Source organism: Bos indicus x Bos taurus, chromosome X, assembly GCF_003369695.1.
Source record: "Bos indicus x Bos taurus breed Angus x Brahman F1 hybrid chromosome X, Bos_hybrid_MaternalHap_v2.0, whole genome shotgun sequence".
NCBI classification, from domain to species: Eukaryota; Metazoa; Chordata; class Mammalia; order Artiodactyla; family Bovidae; genus Bos; species Bos indicus x Bos taurus.
This window is the reverse complement of record NC_040105.1, coordinates 130939751-130962304: the sequence shown is the minus strand read 5'-3', so window position 1 is coordinate 130962304 and position 22554 is coordinate 130939751. Positions and strand designations below refer to the sequence as shown.

General features: G+C 45.6%; 1 protein-coding gene across 5 annotated transcripts in view; it reads left to right on the top strand.

Annotated features, from left to right (window-relative positions):
* The first annotated feature begins 12362 nt into the window (after window positions 1-12362).
* ARHGAP36 (Rho GTPase activating protein 36) overlaps window positions 12363-22554 on the top strand; it is a 31573-nt gene continuing 21381 nt past the window's right edge. The window contains exons 1-3 of one of the 5 annotated variants that reach the window (XM_027534055.1): window positions 12363-12504; window positions 18692-18792; window positions 19231-19308. Coding sequence is in view for 3 of the 5 variants with exons in the window: in XM_027534050.1 (XP_027389851.1) it covers window positions 12447-12504 (58 nt within the window). In the remaining 2 variants the exon portion in view is untranslated. Of the gene's footprint in view, window positions 12505-18691; window positions 18793-19214; window positions 19309-22554 lie in introns of those variants that run through there. The other 4 variants (XM_027534053.1, XM_027534050.1, XM_027534052.1 and 1 more) reach the window with 4 other exon arrangements.

Here is a 22554-nt window from a genome sequence, read left to right as displayed (position 1 = left end):
AAACACTTTCATTTCATTTTCTGTTTATCTTTTTTCTCTTTTGGGGAGCTGCTTTCTTACTGTTTTTCTTTCTTTCTCCCTTTCCTCTTAGCTCCTCTTTCTGAATTTCTCATTTTACTCTATTCCTCTTATTCCCTGTGTCTTTTTTTTTGTTTGTTTTTAAATCTGTTTTCATTTTCTCTTCCTCTCCCTCTCTCTCTTTTTATCCCCATATTTTTTTTTTTTTTGTCATTTGAACTTTTTTTAGTTTTTTAAGGATTTATTTATTTATTTGGAGGATAATTACTTTACAATACTGTGATGGTTTCTGCCATACATCAATATGAACCAGCCATAGGTATACACATGTCCCCCCATCCTGAACCTCCCTCCCTGCTGCCCATTCTTCTATCAATAGGTTCTTATGTATGAATCTGTCAGTCTCTTTTGGGCTCTGTCTTCTCCAAACATGCTTTAAGCATCAGGAGAGAGAATAAGTTATCTTTTTCTGTTCTGAGCAGGGCCGTGGGTAGGTGGGGTTCATTATCTGTCTTCTTACTCACGGTGGGTGGAGTTGTTGCTGTTCCTTGGAACCTAAGCCCGTTCCTCATCCTGGGACCCATCTGCAGAGTCACACTGCAACTCCAGCTGCTGCTGGCATTCCCTGCACATCCCATGCAGAGCGATGAGCCCCCAGGTGCAATGGGAAAATTCATCAGCCGCCCGACAGGGCTAACGATTTACTCCTGAGAAATAATCCATATCCAGATAATGGATCACCCTCGACTCCCTGAGACCATTTGTCTTGGCACTTAAATGGCACCAGAATCCAGGGGCAGAGCCAGGACTCTATCCCAAGTTCATTGGTACATGAGTAGGCTGGAATAATAATGTTAAGGATTATCATATGGAATGCTTTGATTTGCATGGTGCTTTTAAACTTTAAAGATTTGGAGGCGATTAACCTTCCCTAGCTTATCACTTTGGAATCTGACACACTGTGGACCCTGCTTACGAATTTAGAAGCAGGGGCTTTTAAGTGACTCACCCAGAGTCATCTAGCTCATTACTGGCAGAAATGGAAAGGAAACTATTTTTCTGACTTTCTGAGATTCTTTCCTCTGAATGTAAGATGACCTCCTGATCTCTGGATCTCATTTATCTGGGAAATGGAAGCCTACACTGAGAGACAGAATACTGTCAGACAGGCCTGGGTGTGAATCCTGGCTCTGCACTGACTAGCTGTGTGACCTAGGGGCTGACCTCTTACTTACTTGGAACTTCAGTTTTCTCTTCTATAAAAGTGGGGATCCTAATAAACCTTCCGCATAGTACCGTTATGAAGATGAAGAGAGATTATGCATGTAAAATGCTTAATATAGTGCCTGGCTCATAGTAAAAGCTCCCGGAGTGTTAGCTATGATTGCTACTACTGCCTGTCTCTTTGCAGGGCACCAAGTGAACTCACACAAAGGCACGAGAAAACTGGTCTGGGGGAGGGGAAGAGATAATTGATGAGCCAGCTTCTGCAGAGGTGTCCCTGAGGCCACTGATGGGGGAAGGGACCTAGAAGGATGAATTCTGATGGTGGGAGGAGCTGAGGATTCTGCTTGGGCTGGAAGGACTGGCTGGCTCGGGAAACAGGCGAAGAAGAGGAAGGAGGCTGGGGATCACCACTAAACATGTCTCAGTAGTGTGTTGCTCCCCAGGATCAATTCCAACTGGCTAATGTTCCCCTTCTTGGGGTCTCAGCTGTCAACTTCCCTGGGGAGGTCCCGTCCTCCAAAGCAGGATGGAGGACTTGTTTCTTTGAGGAATACTGAAGTCATAAAGGCTTTGTGGAAGGCCACTACACACTTAAAACTAATGAGATCTTGTGCAGGACCCTTCTGTATAAATGGAATTTCACTGAACAAATGTAGGAAAGATTATTAATACTCTCAATAATAACAGTAACAATCAATCTTTAGGGTTTGTTCTGTGGAGTGTGGCTGCTAGAGGTTGACACGTCATCTCAAATGGTGAGAAACGGCCCTCATTCTTCTCCTTGTCTCGGACCTCCTCCTCCCAGAGTCACACACGTAATTCAGCCTTCATTGAAATGATTGTGACGCTACTGAGGCTCCCTGGAGAACGGATGCCATGCGGAGGCGGAGAGTGTGGGCTCTGGACTTCAAGCTGAGGGAAGGGCAGGAATCGATACATCTCCTGAGCGCCAAGGGCTCAACTCCTTTGGTGATGAGAAGGGCTTTGTCAAAGCCTGATGGTTTATTAATAATTCTCTCAACTGAGGCGAGCTCCCCGCTTCTCAATTGACAAGTATTTCATGAGAACCCTCTGTGGGGGCACCTAGAGAAGTTTTGGCGGAACTGACAATGTGGCTGAGGAGACAGACCACAGATGTATAAAGATTACTGACAATACAAAGCAGTCCCTTCAACAAAGGGACGCAAGCAGCTGGAAAAATATAAGATAGGAGACTTGACATCACTTAGTCTCTCTGAGCCTTGGTTTCCCTATCCTCTCGGAAAGACAGCCTAGCGGTACTGAGAGAATACTAACTTTGGAGTCAGAGCAACCTGACTTAAAATTTCAGTTATCTCAAAAATGAACTAGGGGTCCCTGAACAAGTTACTTAACTCCTATGGGGTGCAATTACTTCATGTATAAATTGGGGTGTAACAGTAGCCCAGACCACACAGGGTGATGGTGAGGATCAAATGAAAGCACACAAGTAAAGCACTGAGCATAATGCCAGGCACACGGGAAGCACTCAATAATCAATTCCTATTATTATAACACGCAGTGGGAAAGGCAAGGGGTGTTTGGAAATACAAGGCTTTTATTTTCCTCTTCAGTTCTTTTCATGCTTGACATTACATTTCATAGGAATGCAAACTCAAAAAGAAAACTTCTATGTAAACAATAATTATAATATCATTCTGTGATACCTTTTCTATGCCTCCCCAGTATTGCTCACTAAATTTGGTATGATTAAATGCACAGAACAATGAAAGAGCAGAGGAGGTAAATTATATACTCTTTGCGATCTTGGGTACCTCTCTGAACTTCAGTTTTCCCATCTGTAAAATGTGGCTTAAGAACATCTACATCACAGGGCTGTTGTGAAGATTAAATTCAAATGTTTATAAAGCACTTGGCACAAAATAGACAGCAGACAAATATTGGCTCCATTCCCCTTCTTTCTTTTATAAAAATGCGAATAATAAAGAATTAACCTCACTAGGTTATTATAAGGGTGAAGTCAAGTAAGTATACAGGAAATGTTTGTAAACTGTAAGACCCCAATAACATGCTTTATGGAACATTTGTTACGTACCAGACCTATGTAATCAACAAATGTTAGTCAATTAGGTAGACATTAATTAAGTGTCTTCTATACACTGGACACTGTTTCAGGTCCTGTAAGTGATACAGAGATAACAGAGCAAACAAAGTAGGTGAGCCCCTCCACACAAGAACAGAGCATTAAGGACAGGACCTTGAGAGATGCTCCCATTTGGGGTACCAGGGGAGAAGGCAGAGCCAGGAGAAGTCATGGATAAGGACACTACTATAGCACAGCATCCTCAGAGCCAAGGGAAGACAGGGTTTCAGTAAGTACGGACGGATTCACAATTTATGCTACATAAATGTGAACATGTTTATGTTCACAGTAACATGTGAATGCTATATGGGCATTCCACAGAGAAGCCAAATAAAATTAGGACACATATGTGTCCCATTCCATGGATAGAGGAGCCTGGTGGGCTCCAGTCCATGGGGTCACAAAGAGTCGGACACAACTGAGTGACTACACTTATGTGTCCCTTTGGATTAGGCCTCCCAAAAGTCCTTGGTGACTCAGCTTCGGTGAGAGGAGTCTCAGTAGAGTGTGTGTGTGTGTGTGTGTGTGTGTGTGGAGACAGAGCAGTTACTGTCTTGCTGTGGACTGAGGAATAGGTATGGTGAGACGTAAGGAGAGAAAGTCCATAGACCTCTGTGAAGGTGCTAAGGAATAAGGCTGAGAAAATGAAGACTGGATGATAGCTGGAAGAAGACTTGCTGTCCTATAGGAGAGTTTAAATATCTTTGTGGGCTATGGGAAGAAGCCCATAAGGAAAGAGAAGGTCAATAAGAAGGTTATTATGAGACGGCTACCAAGCAGGCAAAATTCCGAGACGTGGGAGATACAGCTAAGGTAAGAGGGACTTTCTTTTTTAAAAGTATAGTTGATTTACAGCATTGTGTTAGTTTCAAGTGTACAGCAAAGTGATTCATATATCTATACACATACACACACATATGTATATATTTTTTCATTTCATTTCTATTATGGTTTATTATAAGATATAGTTCCCTATGCTATACAGTAAGTCCTTGTTGTTTATTTTATATATGGTAGTTTGCATCTGTTAATCCCATACTCTCAACTTATCCCTCCCCATTTTCCCTTTGATAACCATAGGTACCCTGTGCACATAGCTGAAAAAGACGAAAGCTCTAATTCAAAAAGATACATGCACCCCAATGTTCATAGCAGCACTATTCACAAAGCCAAGACATGGAAGCAATCTAATTGTCCACTGATGGCTCAGTCGGTGGTACAGAATCTACCTGCAGTGTGGGAGACCCGGATTCGATCCTTGCATCAGGAAGATCTCCTGGAGAAGGGAACAGCAACCCACTCCAGTATTCTTGCCTGAAGAATCCCATGGACAGAGGAGCCTGGCGGGCTACAGTCCATGGAGTAGCAAAGAATTGGACATGACTGAGCAGCTAACATGTTCACTTTCACACTTTAGCATCTTTAGTTCTGAGGCCAGGTCTGGTGTTCACATACCAGCCCCCACAGTGCCTGGGGTGTAGGAATGCAGAGGAGAAGGACAGACAACTCACTAGCTAAGGAAGACTGGCCTTTGGATTTAGCCTTGAGTCCCTGTTTAAGACTTGAGTTGCCCCAAGATTAAGTTATAGCAGAGAAAGACTTACTTGTGTTGACAAATGGCAATTAACAAAGGTGATTAAAAGGGAGAGAAGCTACAGCCTCAAAAATGTCAGCGGTTGGTGTGCAAGAGAGCTCCTTCATCGAATTTTCCTCTGCCCTTCTCATTCCACCTTTTCTTCCCTCCCCTTTTACTGTTTTCCCTTCTCCCTTCTCTAGTGCCCTCTTTCTGCTTCCTCCATCCACCTCCACCAGCAGCTACTGATGTGATTTCTCATGATTTACAGTCAAATGCCATTAATCCCGACAGGCTCACGAGGGTCTAACTAAGCTGTCTGATGAACCAATCCCATGAGCTGACAGAGCAGAGGAAGTGGCAGGCCAACCCCCGCCCCCGCCCCCTCAGGGGCAATGAAAGCTAAACCAGTCAACTAGAGTGGCTGCCCCCAAAATAATAAATCACTTGGGGGCTGCGAGAGGTGGAAGACTCCCCAGAAAACAGTTCTCAGGACAGATCCATGACCTCCTCTGCCGTGAATGTCCATGGCACATCAGCCACACAGGCCTGGCCCACCTGCTCTCAAGGTGCCACTCCCAGATTCCACCAGGCCCATTTCACTTTCAGAGGGAGGTCATTCATTCCAATGGGATGTGACAGGTGCCATCTTCAGGCGCCTGGCTCTGCTTCCAGTGGCAGGGACTGTCACTGACTGCAAATCCCCAAGTGCCATGCTGGTCTGAAGAGGGCAAGCCCTGGGATGGGCAGATGACCTATCAAGAGCCCACGAATCCAAAGGGAGATGACAGTGCGATGTCATGGACCGAGCTGGGATCAAGGAAGCTGGACACATGGCTTCTAGCTCCATTTCAGCCACTAATTTGCTGGGCGATGTTGGGTAAGTCACTCTCCCTCCCTGGATCTCAGTGTCCTCCCTGGCATGTGAAGAGGTTGGACTAGATTATCTCTAATAACACTTCCAGCTCTGATAAACAAACCCTGAAATTTAAAAAGCAAGCAAACTCTTTTCTGGAAAAAAATCAAGCTCCGATTCTCTAGGACTTCCACTTAGCTACACTGCCACAAAAGCCCTCATACCAAACACCCACTCAGTACATGCAGTCACTTTCCCACCACCCAAGCGCCATCTAAGACATCAAAACCAGCCATGGGTCCAGTTTGTCCCTCCTGCTGAGCTAGGTCTGGACTTGGGGCTGGGCCATTCCGAAGGATTCCCTGTGAAAGGGGATATGCCATTGACCTCCTAGATTTTAGCATAGGCAGGTAGGGGGACTACCTGGTTTGGATAGATTTCCTCCAAGTTTATATTTTCAAATTCTTTACCATACTGTATCATTGAAAGAATGACACAAATATTTGTACATACCCTCATTAATAATTTGCCATTTGCATACTCTCCCTTCTCTCTCTCTCCTTCCCCACCCCCGTCTCCTATATTATAGACATTATGACACTTCACTTGCAGATACTTCAGCCCATAACTCCTAAGAACAAGAGTGTCCTTTACTGGAAAGCTTTTTAAGGGCCCTACAATGCTCAGTTAGGGGAACATCTTCAGTCTCTATATAAAGTCCAAAGGGAGTCAAGAAGTATATGAGGTCTAGACTCAGGGAAGTCAAACTGGGGCTCTGTAATAACCTTAGAGGGGTGGGAATGGGCAGCGGGTGGGAGGGAGATTCAAGAGGGAGGGTACATATGTACCCCTATGATTAATTCATGTTGATGTACGACAGAAATCAAGCCAATATTGTAAAGCAATCAATTAAAAATAAATATTTTTAAAAAAGAAAATATAGGTCTAAAGACCAGATTGAAGTCTGCATACAGGTGGTGTGAGAAGGAGCTAAATACAAGAGAAAGAGGCACAGTGGTCCCAAAGGCAGAATGCCTTTGAGCAAGTCACTTCCTTTTTCTGGCATTCACTTTCTTCATCTATAAAATGGGGATTGTGCTAATCTCTGTCCTGCCAATCTCCCAAGCTATATGAGGCTCAGATGTGGAAACAGATTCAGGACCCATGGGGAGCTGCCACACTTAAACATTTAAGGGCGAATGATTTACAGAAAGGAGAAGGCGATGGCACCCCACTCCAGTACTCATGCCTGGAAAATCCCATGGACAGAGGAGCCTGGTGGGCTGCCGTCTATGGGGTCGCACAGAGTCAGACATGACAGCAGCGACTTAGCAGAAGCAGATTTACAGAAATGACCTTCAGAGCTAGTAAAGACCAAGAGATTAATTTCCCTGGTGACACACGAAGTTGACAGTCCCCCTGCTCAGCCCCCAAACTCTTATTACTGAAAGCCACAAAATTTTCATTTATAATGGAAATCTCAGTGGCTCACATCTTTTGCAGTTTTTCAAAGGCATAAAAACACACACACCCAGTTCTTTCTAGTTCTTTTTTCAGATAGCTCCATTTTCTCTTATTGATTATGGCACAAACTAAATAATCATCTCTACTTTTTCTTCTGACATTTTTTTTCTGTGTTCCCCCTTAATTCCTACTATTCTGCCCTACCCTGTCGAGACTTCTAGACTTAAAAATTCTATCATCCTGCCTACCTTTAGCTCAAAGAGCAAAATGCTTTACAAAATTAAGTGAGCATTTGGGATTTTTAACTTGATTTTATCTTTTCATTCTACCAGAGGGGTATGTGTGTGGGAGATGCACTTGTCAACTAAAAGCAATTTCTCTGCCTCCTTGGGGACTGAAGCGTAATCGTAGCTCTGTCTTCCTGGTGTCAGGATGAAACTTGCATTTTCTTGAGTGGTGTCAGCACACTGACAGACAGCTCCTGGGATCTGTGGAGGGGTACTAGAAAAGAATGGGTGGGGAGTAAGAGATCTCGGGGATAGTCTCAGCTCATCTTTCCCCTGCCGGGTGACTGTGGGCTAGTTACTTACTTGTCTTTTGCCTCAGCTTTTCTAACTTAAAAAATGGGAATGATTTTCTCCCATTTCTGCCTCACAAAGATGGTGCCAGGACCTTGTCAGGCTTTGGTGATATGAAATGCTTGGAAGTAATAGAGCTATAGGAAAAAATAAAGTGCTGTAGAAGCAGTGTATCCTAGGAATGCTAAGTAGCTGCAAAGGAACTTCAAGTTTTCCTTGTAAAACTCCACTTAAAAAAATGAGGACACCCATGCCTTTCTGAGACTCAGAGGGGTCTCAAATGGTCCGCCATGATTTTACTATGTGTTCACCATAAGTTCAGGTAAACCCTTCCCAAATAGAAAAGCAGGGAGGCAAAATCTTGAGGTCCTAAGGTTTCTAGCCCCATTTAGAGGACACATATGACCCTATACAAACCATGTGGACCTTCTGATAGGACTCCTCAAAAGGGGTTGTGGGGAGGCAGGCTTGCTAATTTCCCACTTCCTTCCATGGATCTGGGAGTAGTTACTTTTGTTATCTCACTTCTGAAATTGCAGAGACCTTCATACTGACCAGCTGGGAAAGTGGGCGGGGGGACGGGGACCCCATTTCATAGAGGAGGAGCCTGGGGCTCAGGTTGCAAAGCAGACATACTTGAAGCATCCATTCAGCCAGTCAGTCAAAATGCCCAACCTCACTCCTGATATTTTAGCTTTAAATGCCATACTCTTTCCACAGTGCCTCCACTGCCTCTTGCCTCACATAAGGACCCCAAGCAGGGAGTCCAAATGAGATAACCTGACTGAAAAAATGCTACATCGACATACACAGGATTCTTAGACAATCCAAGTGAAGGCTCATTTTGAGTACCACTAGATCCTATCAGGAGTCAAGTTTTGAGGTTTGTTCAATTTCTCATGCTACATATTTACCCATATACCCAAAGAAAGCGGAGTGAGGTTAAAGTGATCAAGTTCTCCATAGGGCTGTCCCAGGGTTCCTTGTAGTTGGAGTGCAATGGGAAGAGACAGTGGTGGAAGGTTTTCAGGGAAACTGTTATTTCCTCTGTATTAGAGTTTCTCTAACTGTATTGGGTACAGGAGCCCCCAAGGTGAGCTCAAATGCTGTTTCCTGGTCCCCATGCCCAGAGATTCTCTGGGTATTTATCCAGAGTAAATAAGAAAATCTGGAGTGGGAGCAGGGGATCTTCATTTATAGCACAGCAAGTGATTCTGATGCAGCTGGTCCAATGGACCATACTTCAAAAAACATGAATCTTGTTTAAATAGCAAACTGTTTGCCTGGGTGCCAAAAGATAGGAAACCTTTCTTTTCATAGTCAGTGAGCCTCCAGTTTGATTTCATCATTGTGCCTTCTTAGCTAGTGTATTTTTTTTCCTACACAGCAAACAATGACCTAAGTTAGGAGCAGGGTGCTTGGTTTTTAATTGGAATTGAAATGAGACAACCTTATGAGGCAGCAAGTTGTTAAGCTTTAAGCCTTAAACTATCAGGGTGAGGGCAATTATACCCAATACACCTTGAACACCCTGGGGTGAGGGGTTGCAGGTCCAAGCTAGCAGGTTCTTGGCTGCTCAATTGGGGTCTTATGAACCTCTGCATTCTTGGAAAGGAGATACCATACGGGTTCTGTGGTCCTGCACAGGAGGGGAGTTCTGTATTTTACTCACAGACCAAGTTTCAGATTTTTCTGAGTCACCACAGCCAGGTCCAGAGCCCTGTACTAAGAGCACAATCCCAGCGTAAAGGCCCCAGTCTTTCCCTTACCCAACCTCTTTCTTTACTCAGCAGACAAAGTTATAGTTTTTTTTTTTTTCCTATAAGTGGTATTTGCTAACTCCAGAAAATGATATACATTTATTACAGAAAATTTAGAAAATACTAAAGTATGGAAATAATAAAACAGTTCAAAATTGCCCATAATTGCATTGCTTAAATAAGAGTCACTACTAAGATTCTGGTGTGTTTCCTGTTAACATTTTTTTATGTATAAGTTTATTATTAATTTGTACTGTTTATATAATAGTGTGCATACATTTTGCATTTTGATTATTTTTCACTTAAAATAATCATAAATGATTTTTTTCAAGTTATCATATAGGCTTCCAAACTATACACTTAAAAATAATTGCATGATAATTCATTGAGTTAATCAACATTATATCCACAGTTCAATATCTTGCACACAAAGGACATTTAATAAATATTTGTTGAAAGAATGGATGGATTGATGGATAAACGCATTCCCCTATTATGTGACATTTAGTTAAGGGTAAATATTTTCAAAGGAAACAACACTAAGTAATTAAGTGGCAGAGGACATGGGTCAAAGCAAAAGGAGTTGGGGAAAACTGCTAACTTGACTGTTAAACAAAATTTTTTGAGAATTCTGAATTCCATATTTTCCCTTTTCTTTTTTCCAAATGAGTAGGCTTTGGTTTGCCAAGAGTTTGTTCACAACTATTAACATCCCCATTTTACAGACAAGGAAAACTAAGCCTTAGAGAGGTAAAATATCTTCCTAAGGTTACAGAGCCAGTATATAGCACAGTCGGGCTTCCAGTCTAGGCCTGTGAGCATGCTTAGCTTTGTTCCTTTACTACATCACCACAAGGGATAGTGGTCATGAGTTTGTACTTCAGGTAGAGCTATTTTAGAAGGAGAGAAACTTCAGTTACTGAAGCCCATTGGATTGGATTGGGCAGGCAGCCTTTATAGGACCCCCTCCCCACACACAAAATCTCATTCAGCAGGGGAAAAAAAAGAAACCCATTGAGACCATCACAAAAGCTAGTGGTATATATGCTCAGGGGAAGAGGTAAGGCAGAGATTTCAATAACCAGAGCCTGAAACTGGACATTTCTAGATGTCAGACTTGTTTGGCTTGGATGACTGGGTATTTGTACAGCAGAAATTGGTAAAAGAGCAGGTCTGGTGAATATTTGTTGACTCTGATTGCTTTTAGAAAACAGAGAAATTGGAAATGATTTAGAAATTGGTATAAAGGCAGAGAGGTACCATGTTTCCCGGAAAGGAAGGGAAATGAGTGGAAACCCTTTAAACTCTGACTACAGCTCTGCTTTACTAAGAATTGCATGGTGAAGTACAGACGATTTTTCCATTTTATGCACCCCTTTTGCTGCATTAATGCTAATATCAGTGGTTAGCAAAGCAAATGTAATAACTGCTCTCCCCAAAGGACCTTTGATTGCAGCTTCCACTCCTCAAGCCTACAATCGAGCTGTTGGAAGAGAATTTTTCATATTCCTTTCTACCTCCTCACTAGCATTTTATCGACAGAGCCCCATTTTCCCAGTAGAGAAAAACAAGGCACAGAGTCAGGTTTGTACAACTGCCAATGGAGAACTGGGTGAGAAATTAAGATGAGGCTGAACAGGTATAGAAAAGGAAATTTCTCTCAGAAGCCCTTCTTGCCCCAAATGGTCCATCCCTGGTGGCTGCTTCTACCCCAGGATTTGGGGGTGGGACTAGTTTACTAGCACCAGGGGCTCCCAAACACTGAACCTATTATGGTATGTGCCCCCATACGCATTTAAAATTTAAAAAACCAAAGCCATAAAGGAAGTGCAATGAAATCTAACACAGTACCACCCCCCATTGAAATATCAAATATCGAATTCTTTCTAAAAATAAATCTTGGTGCCCCTCCTATGTCAGTGCCCTGAGCAAAAGCGTAGGCGGTGGAATCCGTAAGTTAGCGGCAACTGATGGACACCCCATATTCATACACACTTGATGCCATGTTCTTTTGTCTCGGTTGGGGACCAACCCCCTCAAAACTAACAATCCCAGACAGGAAAGCATCTCCCACTTGCCCGAGGGATCCACAGGGCAGGAACAGTAAAAGTACTCTCAACTTTGGGGCTCCCACATTCTTGGTCCTGGAGAACAGAGCTGTGACATCACAAATCAGATCCGGAGTTATTCACGGCTGAGGTGATGCCTCCTCTAAGACAAGGGGGTCCCCAGGGGCGGAGGCCAGGCCTCCCCATCCTGTTCAGGGCTCCTAAGGCAGACACCACTTCCCGCCTAGACTGGGCCTCCTCCCAAAGGCGGCGATGATGTGTCCGCTAAAACTTGGGGGTTTTCGGGCTGGGATACAATCTTACCCTCAGATCTGAGCTCCCAGAGGCAGGTGCACTATCTGGCCCTCAAATACCAGCTTCTGGGGGACAGGCTCGCTTTTACGCACCCAACTGGGGCTTCTGGGGGCAAGGCCTCCCTTCCCTCTCAGCTTCGGGGCTCACCAGGGCTGAGATGGCGTCTCCCCTCAGACTCGGGGCTCCCCGGGATAGGGGCAGGGTCCTGCCCTCAGAGTCGGGGCTTCCCGGGACAGGAGCTGGATATCGGCCTCCCTCCGCGTGGGGGAAGGGGCTGTGGGATCAGCCGCCTCTCCTCCGGCGGGAGGGGGGCTCCCCTGAGGCCCTGCCCCTTTCGTGACAGGCCCGAGGTGTCCGGTGACCGAGACACTCTTCGCTGGGTGCAGGGTGCGGCTCAGGGCGTGGTCACCGGGGGCTACTTAGGGCCGCCGGCGCGGGGGCTGGCGCGGACGCCGGCTGCGAGGCTGCGGCGCCGAGCGCGGGCCATGGCGTGGATGCTGGACTGCCTTTTCGCGTCGGCCTTCGAGCCCCGCCCCCGCCGTGGTGAGTGGGGCCCGCCGAGTCGGGGGTCTGGGGTCCTCGGCCGGGGGCTGCCGGCGGCTGCCGCCCCGGCCGGGCGCCCTGGGGCTTGGATCGCCGCCCCTTCGCCTCCCTTCCCGAGGGCTTTTAGCTAATTGTTCCTGGCTCAAGGACTGCCCCGTCGAGGCCCCGCATAAATCACCGGCTTTGCCGGGAACAGCGAGCAATCGCGCTAATGGCTCGGCGGGACGCGGGTCGAGCGCGGGGGCGGAGTCGCTGGCTCAGCCGTCCTCGGGGACAGCTAGAGCGTCGGGGCCAGACACTTAGGACCAAGAGTCCCGAAACCTAAGGGCCATACAGGCCCCAGGATGAATGCCCCCGGCCTGGCAGCTCGGGCCCGGGAACCCTGAAGATGGATTGGGGGAGCGGGGATCCTTTTGCCTTGAAGCCTGTCCCCCATGTGCCAATCTCAACTACAGAATATCGACAGGGGCCCCTTAGGATCATCAAATTCAGCCCCTTTATTTAAGAGATGGTGACACTGAAGGCCAGAGATGGCAAAGGCCTGCCCAAGGTCACACAAGGAGTTGGCAGCCAATCTGTTTCTGCAGAGGCTCTGTCAACTGTCCACTGCTCCAAACTGCCCAATGGCAGAGGCCTGGGGTCTTTAGCCTGGGTCTTCCCATGGATACTTTGAGATCAATGCTGTTTTCCCTATCCCTGTGGAGTTGAGGGCATAGGTGTACAAAAGATCCCAGGGCTAGTGTGCTATGTGGGTGGTCTTTCCTGGGAACTGCTTCTATAAAGTACATTTTGGAAACTCATTTATTTTTTCTCCTCCTTAAGTTTCAGGAGACTTATATTTTCTGTTTGAGATTTCCCAGGACCCCCACTCACACTGTCCTTCACTCTCCCTTGGTAGGCCCCACCCCCTCTAGGCTGCCACCTGCCCCCACTGCCACCTGTTTTTCCATAGTCTCCACCTCCAAAATCTATATTGGTGAGAGTGCGTCATTGGTCACCAGCCATAGACCAAACCTGGGGTTGTCTCCTCTTTCCTCTGCCCCCTCACAGGGAGGGGAGGGGCCTAGGCAGTTTAATTCTGCAGAAACTGTTTTTAGTCCTTGCCAGCCAGAGCACCCTGCTGAGAACCATCCCAGAACTCTGACCTACTACTAGGGGGCTGCAGCATGCTTAGCAAGTTCAAGTGCAGTCTCTGGCAGGCCACACGTTCTCTGAGAAAGAAAGAAAGATCTGCATACACACGGAGAGTTTCATTTTTTGTTCTGTATATTTTTTTTTCTAGTTTATGTGATCCTGGTATATAGAAGACAAAAATAATTATAAGGGAGTTTTATAAGATGCCTTTTAAGGCCTTTCAGCTCAAACACCCTACCTTTGAAAAGGGGATGGAATGAACCATTCCACCCCTGCCTGGCTTGAAAGCTGTGACTCCAATGAGATCAAGAATATGAAGTCTCCTTTATGAATAACCCCATTGGGAAGAGGGTCAGTATCACACAAGTAGCCCATTCCCAACTAAAGACAGTCATTTCTATTAGAATTAGAAGGTTTTTCCTTAAGCTGAACCCAAATCTCTTTTTCTGGCTCTAGTGCTGACCTTCATGATCCTTCCAAGAGAACAGTGCCAACCCTCTCCGTTCCCCACCCCCACTCACCCCTATTTTCATCCAGGCCAAACCTCCCCAGTTCCTTCATCCATTTAACACGTGACACGGCTACAAGGCTCTTTACCCACATCTAGCTGCTCTTCTTTGAACGTGCTCCAAGTTGTGAATGCCCAATGACCTGGCCAAAAGAGGATTTCCAGCTGTGTCCCTGTAAATATAGTCCTGGATGGTTGACTTTCCCTCTGTTGGAAGACCAGGTTCGCACTCACGGTACACAGACACGTAGCCATAAACACACACACATGTACACATTCCCACCTACAATGTCACCAGTGCACACATACTTCACATGCATCACATACTTTTCACACACAATATAACATCACACATGCACATGCCACACACAAATCCCTTGTACATGCCACATAGTTCACACAAATTGCTAATTTATATTGGAAGTACTTTCTTCACCTGAAGAAAAAAGTAAACTCAAGCTCTTTTCAGAGTCTGTATTCTATAGTTGTTTGACATATATTTGCTACTGCATTTCCAATCTGGTGAGACCTGTCCCCCTACATATGTCAGTGGGGTACACCACTGCCTACGCCAGTTCTATTACTTGTACAGAGCAGCTAATATATGTGAAGTACTACCCAGATGCTGGGTCCCAGCCTCAGTCCTTTACATATGTGATCTCACTTAAGTCATAGAACATCATTTTGAAATAAGTCATTGGTTTGGGGGTACAGTTTTTTGACCAGGTAAGAACTCACTCACATCAATGTAACTTTGTGGTAACTACTGATATTCTGTAGGGCTCCAGCTGCCCTTGGTGCCTCCTCTCAAATGCCTTCCAGAAATCCTCAGGAGTCACAGGGAGGGAGCAGCTGACTGATGATTGGGAAGACTAGGGGAAGCATTCTCAATGTTCCTTTACCCACCCAACCACCTCTTGCTTGGGACATTGTTGGTATGTCAGAGCAATCTTTTGAGGGTGGCAACGGGCAATCGATGACCATATGAAGACATCTGGGAGAAGCATCAATTAGGTATGGAAAGAATGGGGACCCAGAAAGGGCTTCTTTCCCAGGGAAAGGGACAGCACAATTGACCCACTTGAAATTCTGTCCCCAGTTCACTCCTGGCATTGGATTTAGCCTCAGACAATTGGACTTCTGTAAAGCAGCCAAAACTCTAAAGCTAAAGGGACCCTAGGGCCCACTTTACATACAAATTTGATCTTTTCTTGGGGATGGGACCCAATCGTTGCACTGAGACCAGGTCTGGTGGCACTGCACAGGATTACTTCCCAGAGCTGGGGCAAGTTTGCCAATGAGACACCCTGCTTCCCTGATCATGGCATTGGACTAGCACCCCCATCCACCAATTGCAAGACTTTCTGAAGTGCCTTTGAAAATCATTTGTTTGTCAAATGACATTTGTTTGTCAAAAGACATTTCTCCAAAGGAAAAAAAGTGACACTCCAGAGCTTAGGTTCCTAGGTTAGGCCACACTTAACCCATCATAGTATAAAATGCAGCATCTGTGTGATGAAAACTGGCAGAAAATGATACTCTTGCAAGTGTATCTCAGGCTCCAGCAGTAGAGCTGACATTCATCAAGCTTAAATATCAAATGACAGAAAGCATATTGGGCATTGATGGAGCAGGATACCAGGTCCCTGAGGGTGATGATGGCAACAGTGAAAGCAACGTCATTCCTTTTTTCAACTTATCAACCAAGACAGCCTAAATGTCCAACTGTAGGGGAATGGTTAAATAAAATATATGACATCTCCACTTGTTAGACTAGTCTACACCCATAAAAATGCTGTTTATGACAAAGATGTAGCAACATGGAAAATGGTATGATTTATGTGTCAAATATGCATTTTTTAAAAGACTGGAAGAAAATTCAGCAACAAGGTCAAGTAAGAGACCCTATTAGGTTGATAGGATAATAGTTATTTTTTCTGTTTCCCAAAATTTTTATCAAGTTTGTGCTTAAATTACTCTTATATTTTAAAAAGAATTTTTTTTTTGAGGAGCATAACTTCTTTATTTATATTTTTTACTTTACAATATTGTATTGGTTTTGCCATACATCAACATGAATTCGCCACGGGTGTACACGTGTTCCCCATCCTGAACCCCCCTCCCTCTTCCCTCCCCATTCCATCCCTCTGGGTCATCCCAGTGCACCAGCCCCGAGCATCCTGTATCATGCATCGAACCTGGACTAAAGAGATTCTTAAAATGCTAGTTGAATGCAAATAGTCCATACAATAGTCCATATAATATAGTCTGTACAATAGTCCATATAATAATTATAATTATCTAGAATCCCACTATACGTAGTTTAAGGGATACTCTTCAAATTCTAGTTTAAATGTAATGACTAAATCAGGTCAGCCAAATGTGATCTTCCCAATGATCATGAAATGTCCCCTAATACTGGGTGGGAAAAGGCAGAATGGGCTTGAATTCCAGACCTGCTTTCACAGTCTTGAAATGAGCAAGTGTCTTAACCTCTCTTAAAGTAATGTAATAATGCCTACATTTTCAAGTTATAAATAATAATAATTATTTTTAATAACTTTTAGTAGTAGTTGTATTATTGTTATTGGCGATATCATTATTAAGTGCCTTCTATGGTTCAGGTATCAAAAGATGTGTTTTATTCCTTCTCCGAATATTTGCTGTGTACCAGTCATCTTACACAAATGATCCCATTTAACTTTTGTAACAACTCTTTGAAGTATTATCATCTTCACTGTAAAACAAAAACTCAGAGAGGTTTAGTAACTTGCTCACTGCCACACAATAGCTGAGCAAGGACCACAACCCCTTTTGGTCTGATTTCAAAGCCTGCATGAGATTAAAAGAAATAACATTTGCAAAGCTTCCATTACTATGCTGGTACAGAAGCAGACATTTACTAGGTGGTCAATACGATGATGATGTTTCCTTGCCCAGAGTCCAAATTCTGGTCTTTGATCTGCTTGATTACTTATAGATTGCTTTCTTTGAAAAGGTGCACATTTCAACTGGAAAGATGCAATGCAAACACCACCTGTGTTCTTATTGCTGGGGCTCTGAGTCACTAGGAAACGATTTCTGTTTCCTTCTGGCAGTATCATCTGTTCTCACATGTATCAGCAGAAGTAGGTAGATGGCGTGTTTGATGAGCCTTGGCAGCTACTGTCATGTCTCAGATACAGTTCTTGAAAAACCACACAGCTTCCTCGGGACAGGCACCTGCTACCCAGTAACTGGGAGGTCCCTGCACTCAGTGATGCTTATTAAATGGCCGGGGCCTCTCTCCTGATCCAGCAGTTCTCTGTATGGTGTAGCTGACCCCTGTTACCCCTCCCACTTTCCTCTTCAAAGCAGGGGCTACAGGACCTCCTCAGAAGCACACAGGGATAGGAAATAGAGAAAAGCTTAAATTCTTAAATCCTCAGAGGGACTCACTAATAGATTATCTCACATGGTGGAGTCTAGGGTCTGGGAGGGGGTAGTAGGGTCTGGGAGGGTAGGTAGCAGGATGAATACGAGAGGTAAAGAAGAGGGAGGAATTGAAGGCATCTTCCAGAGACTGAGAGCACCTGGAGCCTGGCCGCTCAGAGCTTTTCTGCCATAAATCTCAATACTCTGTAGCCTCTTTATCACTCCATGGGATTATATCCAGCCCCTCCCCTCAACTTCTTAACCTGCACTCCTACCTCCACCCCGACTCTACCCAAATGCAGCTTCAGCTTGTAGTGACTTGTTTTTGTCTCTAGAGGGAGGCAATAGCATCAGAGAGGAAAGGGCACCGATTGGGGTCTTCTCTTATACTTTACCAAAGGGTAGGTTTATTTTCCTTTGACTGCGAACAGTTAGATAACAACTAATTGGAACAGTATTTTAGGTGTTGCAAAGTATATTTCAGAGAAACATCATCTCTCCCCTCATCTCCTCCCCGCCCCCCGCAATGTTGGTGGCTGCTAGAAAAAGGGTGGCCTTGGGAGCCTCTCCTAATTTCTAGGTTAGAGTTCAGAAAACAAAAGAAAAAACATAACGGAAGTCGTGGGGGCAGTTTAGCCAGGGAATATTCACCCTGTCTTTCTCTGGGGTACAATGGCACACATTTAAGAGATGGGGTCAAGACTGGCTCTGATGTGAGGGCTGGGGAGTGCAGTCCATAGCTGGGATGGGAGGAAGTCTAGATGCTGAGCAGGTAGTTGGAAACTTTCCTATATGGAATATTACATCTGAAACCTTGGTCTCATTAACACTGCCAGGAGAAACTGCAGAGTGAGAATTGGACTTAGGGTCCAATTCTTCCGGGCTGCATTAGGCTGATCACAACATCACCCTAAAAGAAGAGGGGCTATTTCAAGAGTGTCAGACACACCAGTAATGAGGAAAATTGGCAGCTTAGTCAGTCAGCTTCAGTCCCTGAACACCCCAGTTAGGACACTTTGGGCTATGTGGGTGGCGGGCGACTTAAGCAAGAGAGGGAATTATCCTTTTCTTGAACATTTACTAGATGTGTTAGACATCTGGCTGACACTTTCCATATTTTACCTCCTTCAGTCATCTGAGCATGTCTAAGGCAGGTGTTAACATCTCCAAACTACAGATGAGAAAACTGAGGTTCAGAGAGATGAAGTAACCTTCCCAAGATCACACAGCAAGTAAGTGATGGAGCTGGGATACAAACTCAAAAGCTGTCTGAAGGTCCTTATCTTTAAAGGTTTTACTCACATTTTCTTGGGAAAACCAAGATCTTTCTTTTTTGATAAAATTCCCGTTTTGGTGCCTTGCCCGTATGGGTTGTTTTTAGGGTGAAAACAAGCAAATTTCTGTTTACATTTGGCAGTAATGGAGTTTGTTAAAGCATTTTTTCCACCTTTACAATTCCCTGTATAATCCTCCTGTTATGAACTCGAGAGAGAGAGAGACTTTTTTATAGTGGGGATTTTAAGCTCCAAGGGAAGTGTGTGTGCATGCGTACATGTGTGTGTGTGTGTGTGTGTGTGTGTGTGTGTGTGTGTGTCTACCCCATGGTGGTGGCAATGTTGACAAGGGTCCTGGTAGCCCCTCCTAACCCACCATTTATGTGGGTTATGCAGCCTAGAAGTGCATCTTTGGAGTTAGAGTCTTGGAGCTTTCGGCTTCTTCAAAGGTGAAGTTTGTCCCCCATTTCACAGGTAAGAGTACTGGACTGGAGTGAATCAGACAGTCTTCACGAATTCAGGTGGGACTCAGACAACAGAATTTACATAGGTGGTCCCGTGCTTGAGTGGTCTGTATGTAGAGGTGGGAGGCAGAAGCCTCGCAGGATGGCAGTGAGGAAGTGGAAGTGGACTTGCTATATTCAGAGGAGGGTGAGGAGGGATCAGACTGGCCCCCGCAGCAGCAGGAAAGTCACCTGCCTGAGACCAGATGCTGGAAGACACCAAAGTTTGCATGAACTTCCTGGACAGACTTCAGCAAGGGGCTTCAGCTAGTCTGTGCCCTGTGTGACTTTGACTTCTCTAGAACCACTTTCCCCACTGCACTTAAAAACAAAAAGAAAACACAACACTTTCTGGCTACGTAGTAGTTTAGGCAATGCTTCTCTTGCCCACCCAGGATGAGGTGCTGACCCAGGCCCAGCTGGCGGGGAAGCTTTATGGATGTTACAGCTGCTTCTCGTCTGCACACCAGGCTCATTTGTGCCAGTTGAAAGGGCACAATAATAACAGTGGCAATTTAAATCGTGCTTCTTGCTTTCTGCTTTCCCCCCTGAAAAGTGGCAAAGTGACTCACCACTGTTGAATTGTCCCTCTCTATCCACCCCCTGACCTCTCTGCGACAGTCTAGGCTGGTTCCCTGGGGGGCTGAGCTGGAAATCAGTTCTTCCAGCAGCCCTTTAGCTGTGATGGAGCCAACCCCCCTCTCCCCCCAATAAATGTGTTCCAAAAAAAAAAAAAATGCGATGTATTGTTTTAATTTGAAATTCTCAGATGAGGCTGCTTGGAAGGCATCAGAGCAGCAGAAACCCCACTAGGTAGGCACAGTGCTCCCCCCAAACATGAATAATACAAAAGGGGGTTCATTCAAAAATCTACTGGGGGGCTCTGCTTGTTTTTCTGTGTGTAGTTTGATGTGGCGATGACTGGTCTGCTTGAAATTTACTACATATCAATTTCTGGTGGTAGTGCCATAAAAATGGGTCAGGGGGAGCTGTGAAATCATTCACTTACTCCATCCTGACCCCTCACTTCCATTCCCATCCATGCTCAATTCCCCTGACCCTATGGCTAGAAAGTGCTCCTTCTCTGCTCTTTCTTTCAGCACCAGCCTAAGGAGAGCTCCCAGAACTGGAGTCTGTGAGCTGCTTATGAGCCTAGAGTAATTAAAGATTTTGAGGTGTCAACAAAGCAAGTATGGTGGAGAAGCTATCAGCTGTCTCAGAGACAAAGAAAATAATCATGCTGAGCACTCTTGGTGCTGTCAGTAAGCTCAAAAGAAAAATTTGTTGGGAAGTGATACTGTTTGATAGAGACCTCAGTGCCTAGCAGAAATGAGGGATTCTTGGTGAGGCTGCTTGGAAAAGAAGAAAGGTTTAGGGAGCTTGGCAAACCTGGATTCAAATACTACCTCTACCTCCCACTGGCTGTGTGACCCTGGAGAAGTTACTTAACTACTCAGAGTTTGATGTGTGATGTGCAAAAAAGTGATAAGTCATAGCTCTAATTACCTCATGAGGTCATTGTGAAGACTCCAGACAATGCACTAGCACAATCCCTGGTATACAATAAGTACTTAATAAATGGTAACATAATGATCATGATGACTATTATTATTTGTACCATATACCAGGCATCTACTATAGGAGCCCAAAGTTTAAAAGGAGAGACAAATAATTGCAGTTATGTATGATGATATCATGAGAAGTATGAAGAGAGCAACTATGATGGCTCAAAGGAAAGAGCCCTCAACTGGGAGGGAGGGCTACAGTAAAGCAGAGAAAGTTTTGTGACTCCTAAGTGAGTTCTTAAAAAATAAGTAGGAGTCTGTCACAAGGCCCAGGGGGAAAGGGATTCCAGGCAACCGTATGTGCCCACACAAAGCCAAAGAACTGTGAAACAGCCAGGCCTTGAGCAAATAGCTGGGCTTTGCTGGGCAGGAACTGGGATCTCCTGGGGGATGGGGGAGGGGATCAGTGACCAAGAATCTTTCCAGTTTATTCCCACCAGCCCCTGAACAGCGCCTTAGGCGCCCTACCTGGCCAGTCACGGGCGACGCCCTCCTCTTCTTTCCTCTAGGCAGTCAGGTAAGCTCACACCCAGCCCCCCGGGGGGCCTGGTGCACACAGCGTGGGGGTCGTCGGACCCAGACCCAGCAATTCCGGGCACGAGGCGACTCTGCCGAAGTCGCGGGCCCCTAGCTCCTTCTTCGTCCCAGTCCTGGAGCAAAGTCCCCCTCCACCCCCAATTAAAAAAAAAAAAAAAAAACCACCAAGCACACAGTCACTTGGGCTCTTTAGACAACCCCATGCTCTCACACACTACACCTGTAAAACCACACGGCGACCCCCCTCCAAGACACACACACCGGGTTTTCAGCCCTCCACCCTAGCACAGACCTTGGCTGCATGCGTCCCCACCACACACAAGAGCACATCACACTCAAACACACACACACAGTGCAACCTGACACAAACCTTTGGACACACACGCCTTAAGTAAGCTCACATATAAAGACACCTTGCTCACGAACACACACTACACACCACAACAATCACCGCCTGTAAACCCATCTTGACCTAACACAGCTAAGGGTAAACACACACCAAACAAACATACACACAAGCTTCTACGGGCACACAAACATACACACACTGCATACACATATACACTACAGCACGACCACAGACCCCGGCAGAAGCATACATCGAACACACCCACATCCAGACCGCACCCACACAGTCACACTACAACCAGGCAGAAACGTACAACCTACAAACGTGCACACACAAACACATGCTCCACATCCGAGCTCAAACCAAATCCACTTCACACTCAGCACTCGAACTAAAGCATGCAACACACACCCCACACCCAGCCACACACGGAACTCACATACAGGCGAGCCGCACTTGCGCGCGCACACACACGCGTACATGCATACATACATACACATACAGCCCGCCCCCTCCTTCCCTCCGGGCGGAAGAGAAGGGGGCGAGGATGGGAGGAGGGGGAAGGAAGGAGGGGGGATGGGCGGCCGAGGCGCTGCAGGCACAGACGCTCTTTTCCCTTTGACCTGGGTGTTGTTCCCATTAACCCGCCTGCTCCCCATCCCCAAGCAAAGGGAGTGAGTGAGTTGGGTCCAGATGGGGTCCAGTCGGAACCCGGGAAAACTGGAGGGCCCGGGGAATCCGCCGGCTGGCGGAGGGCACGTGAGCT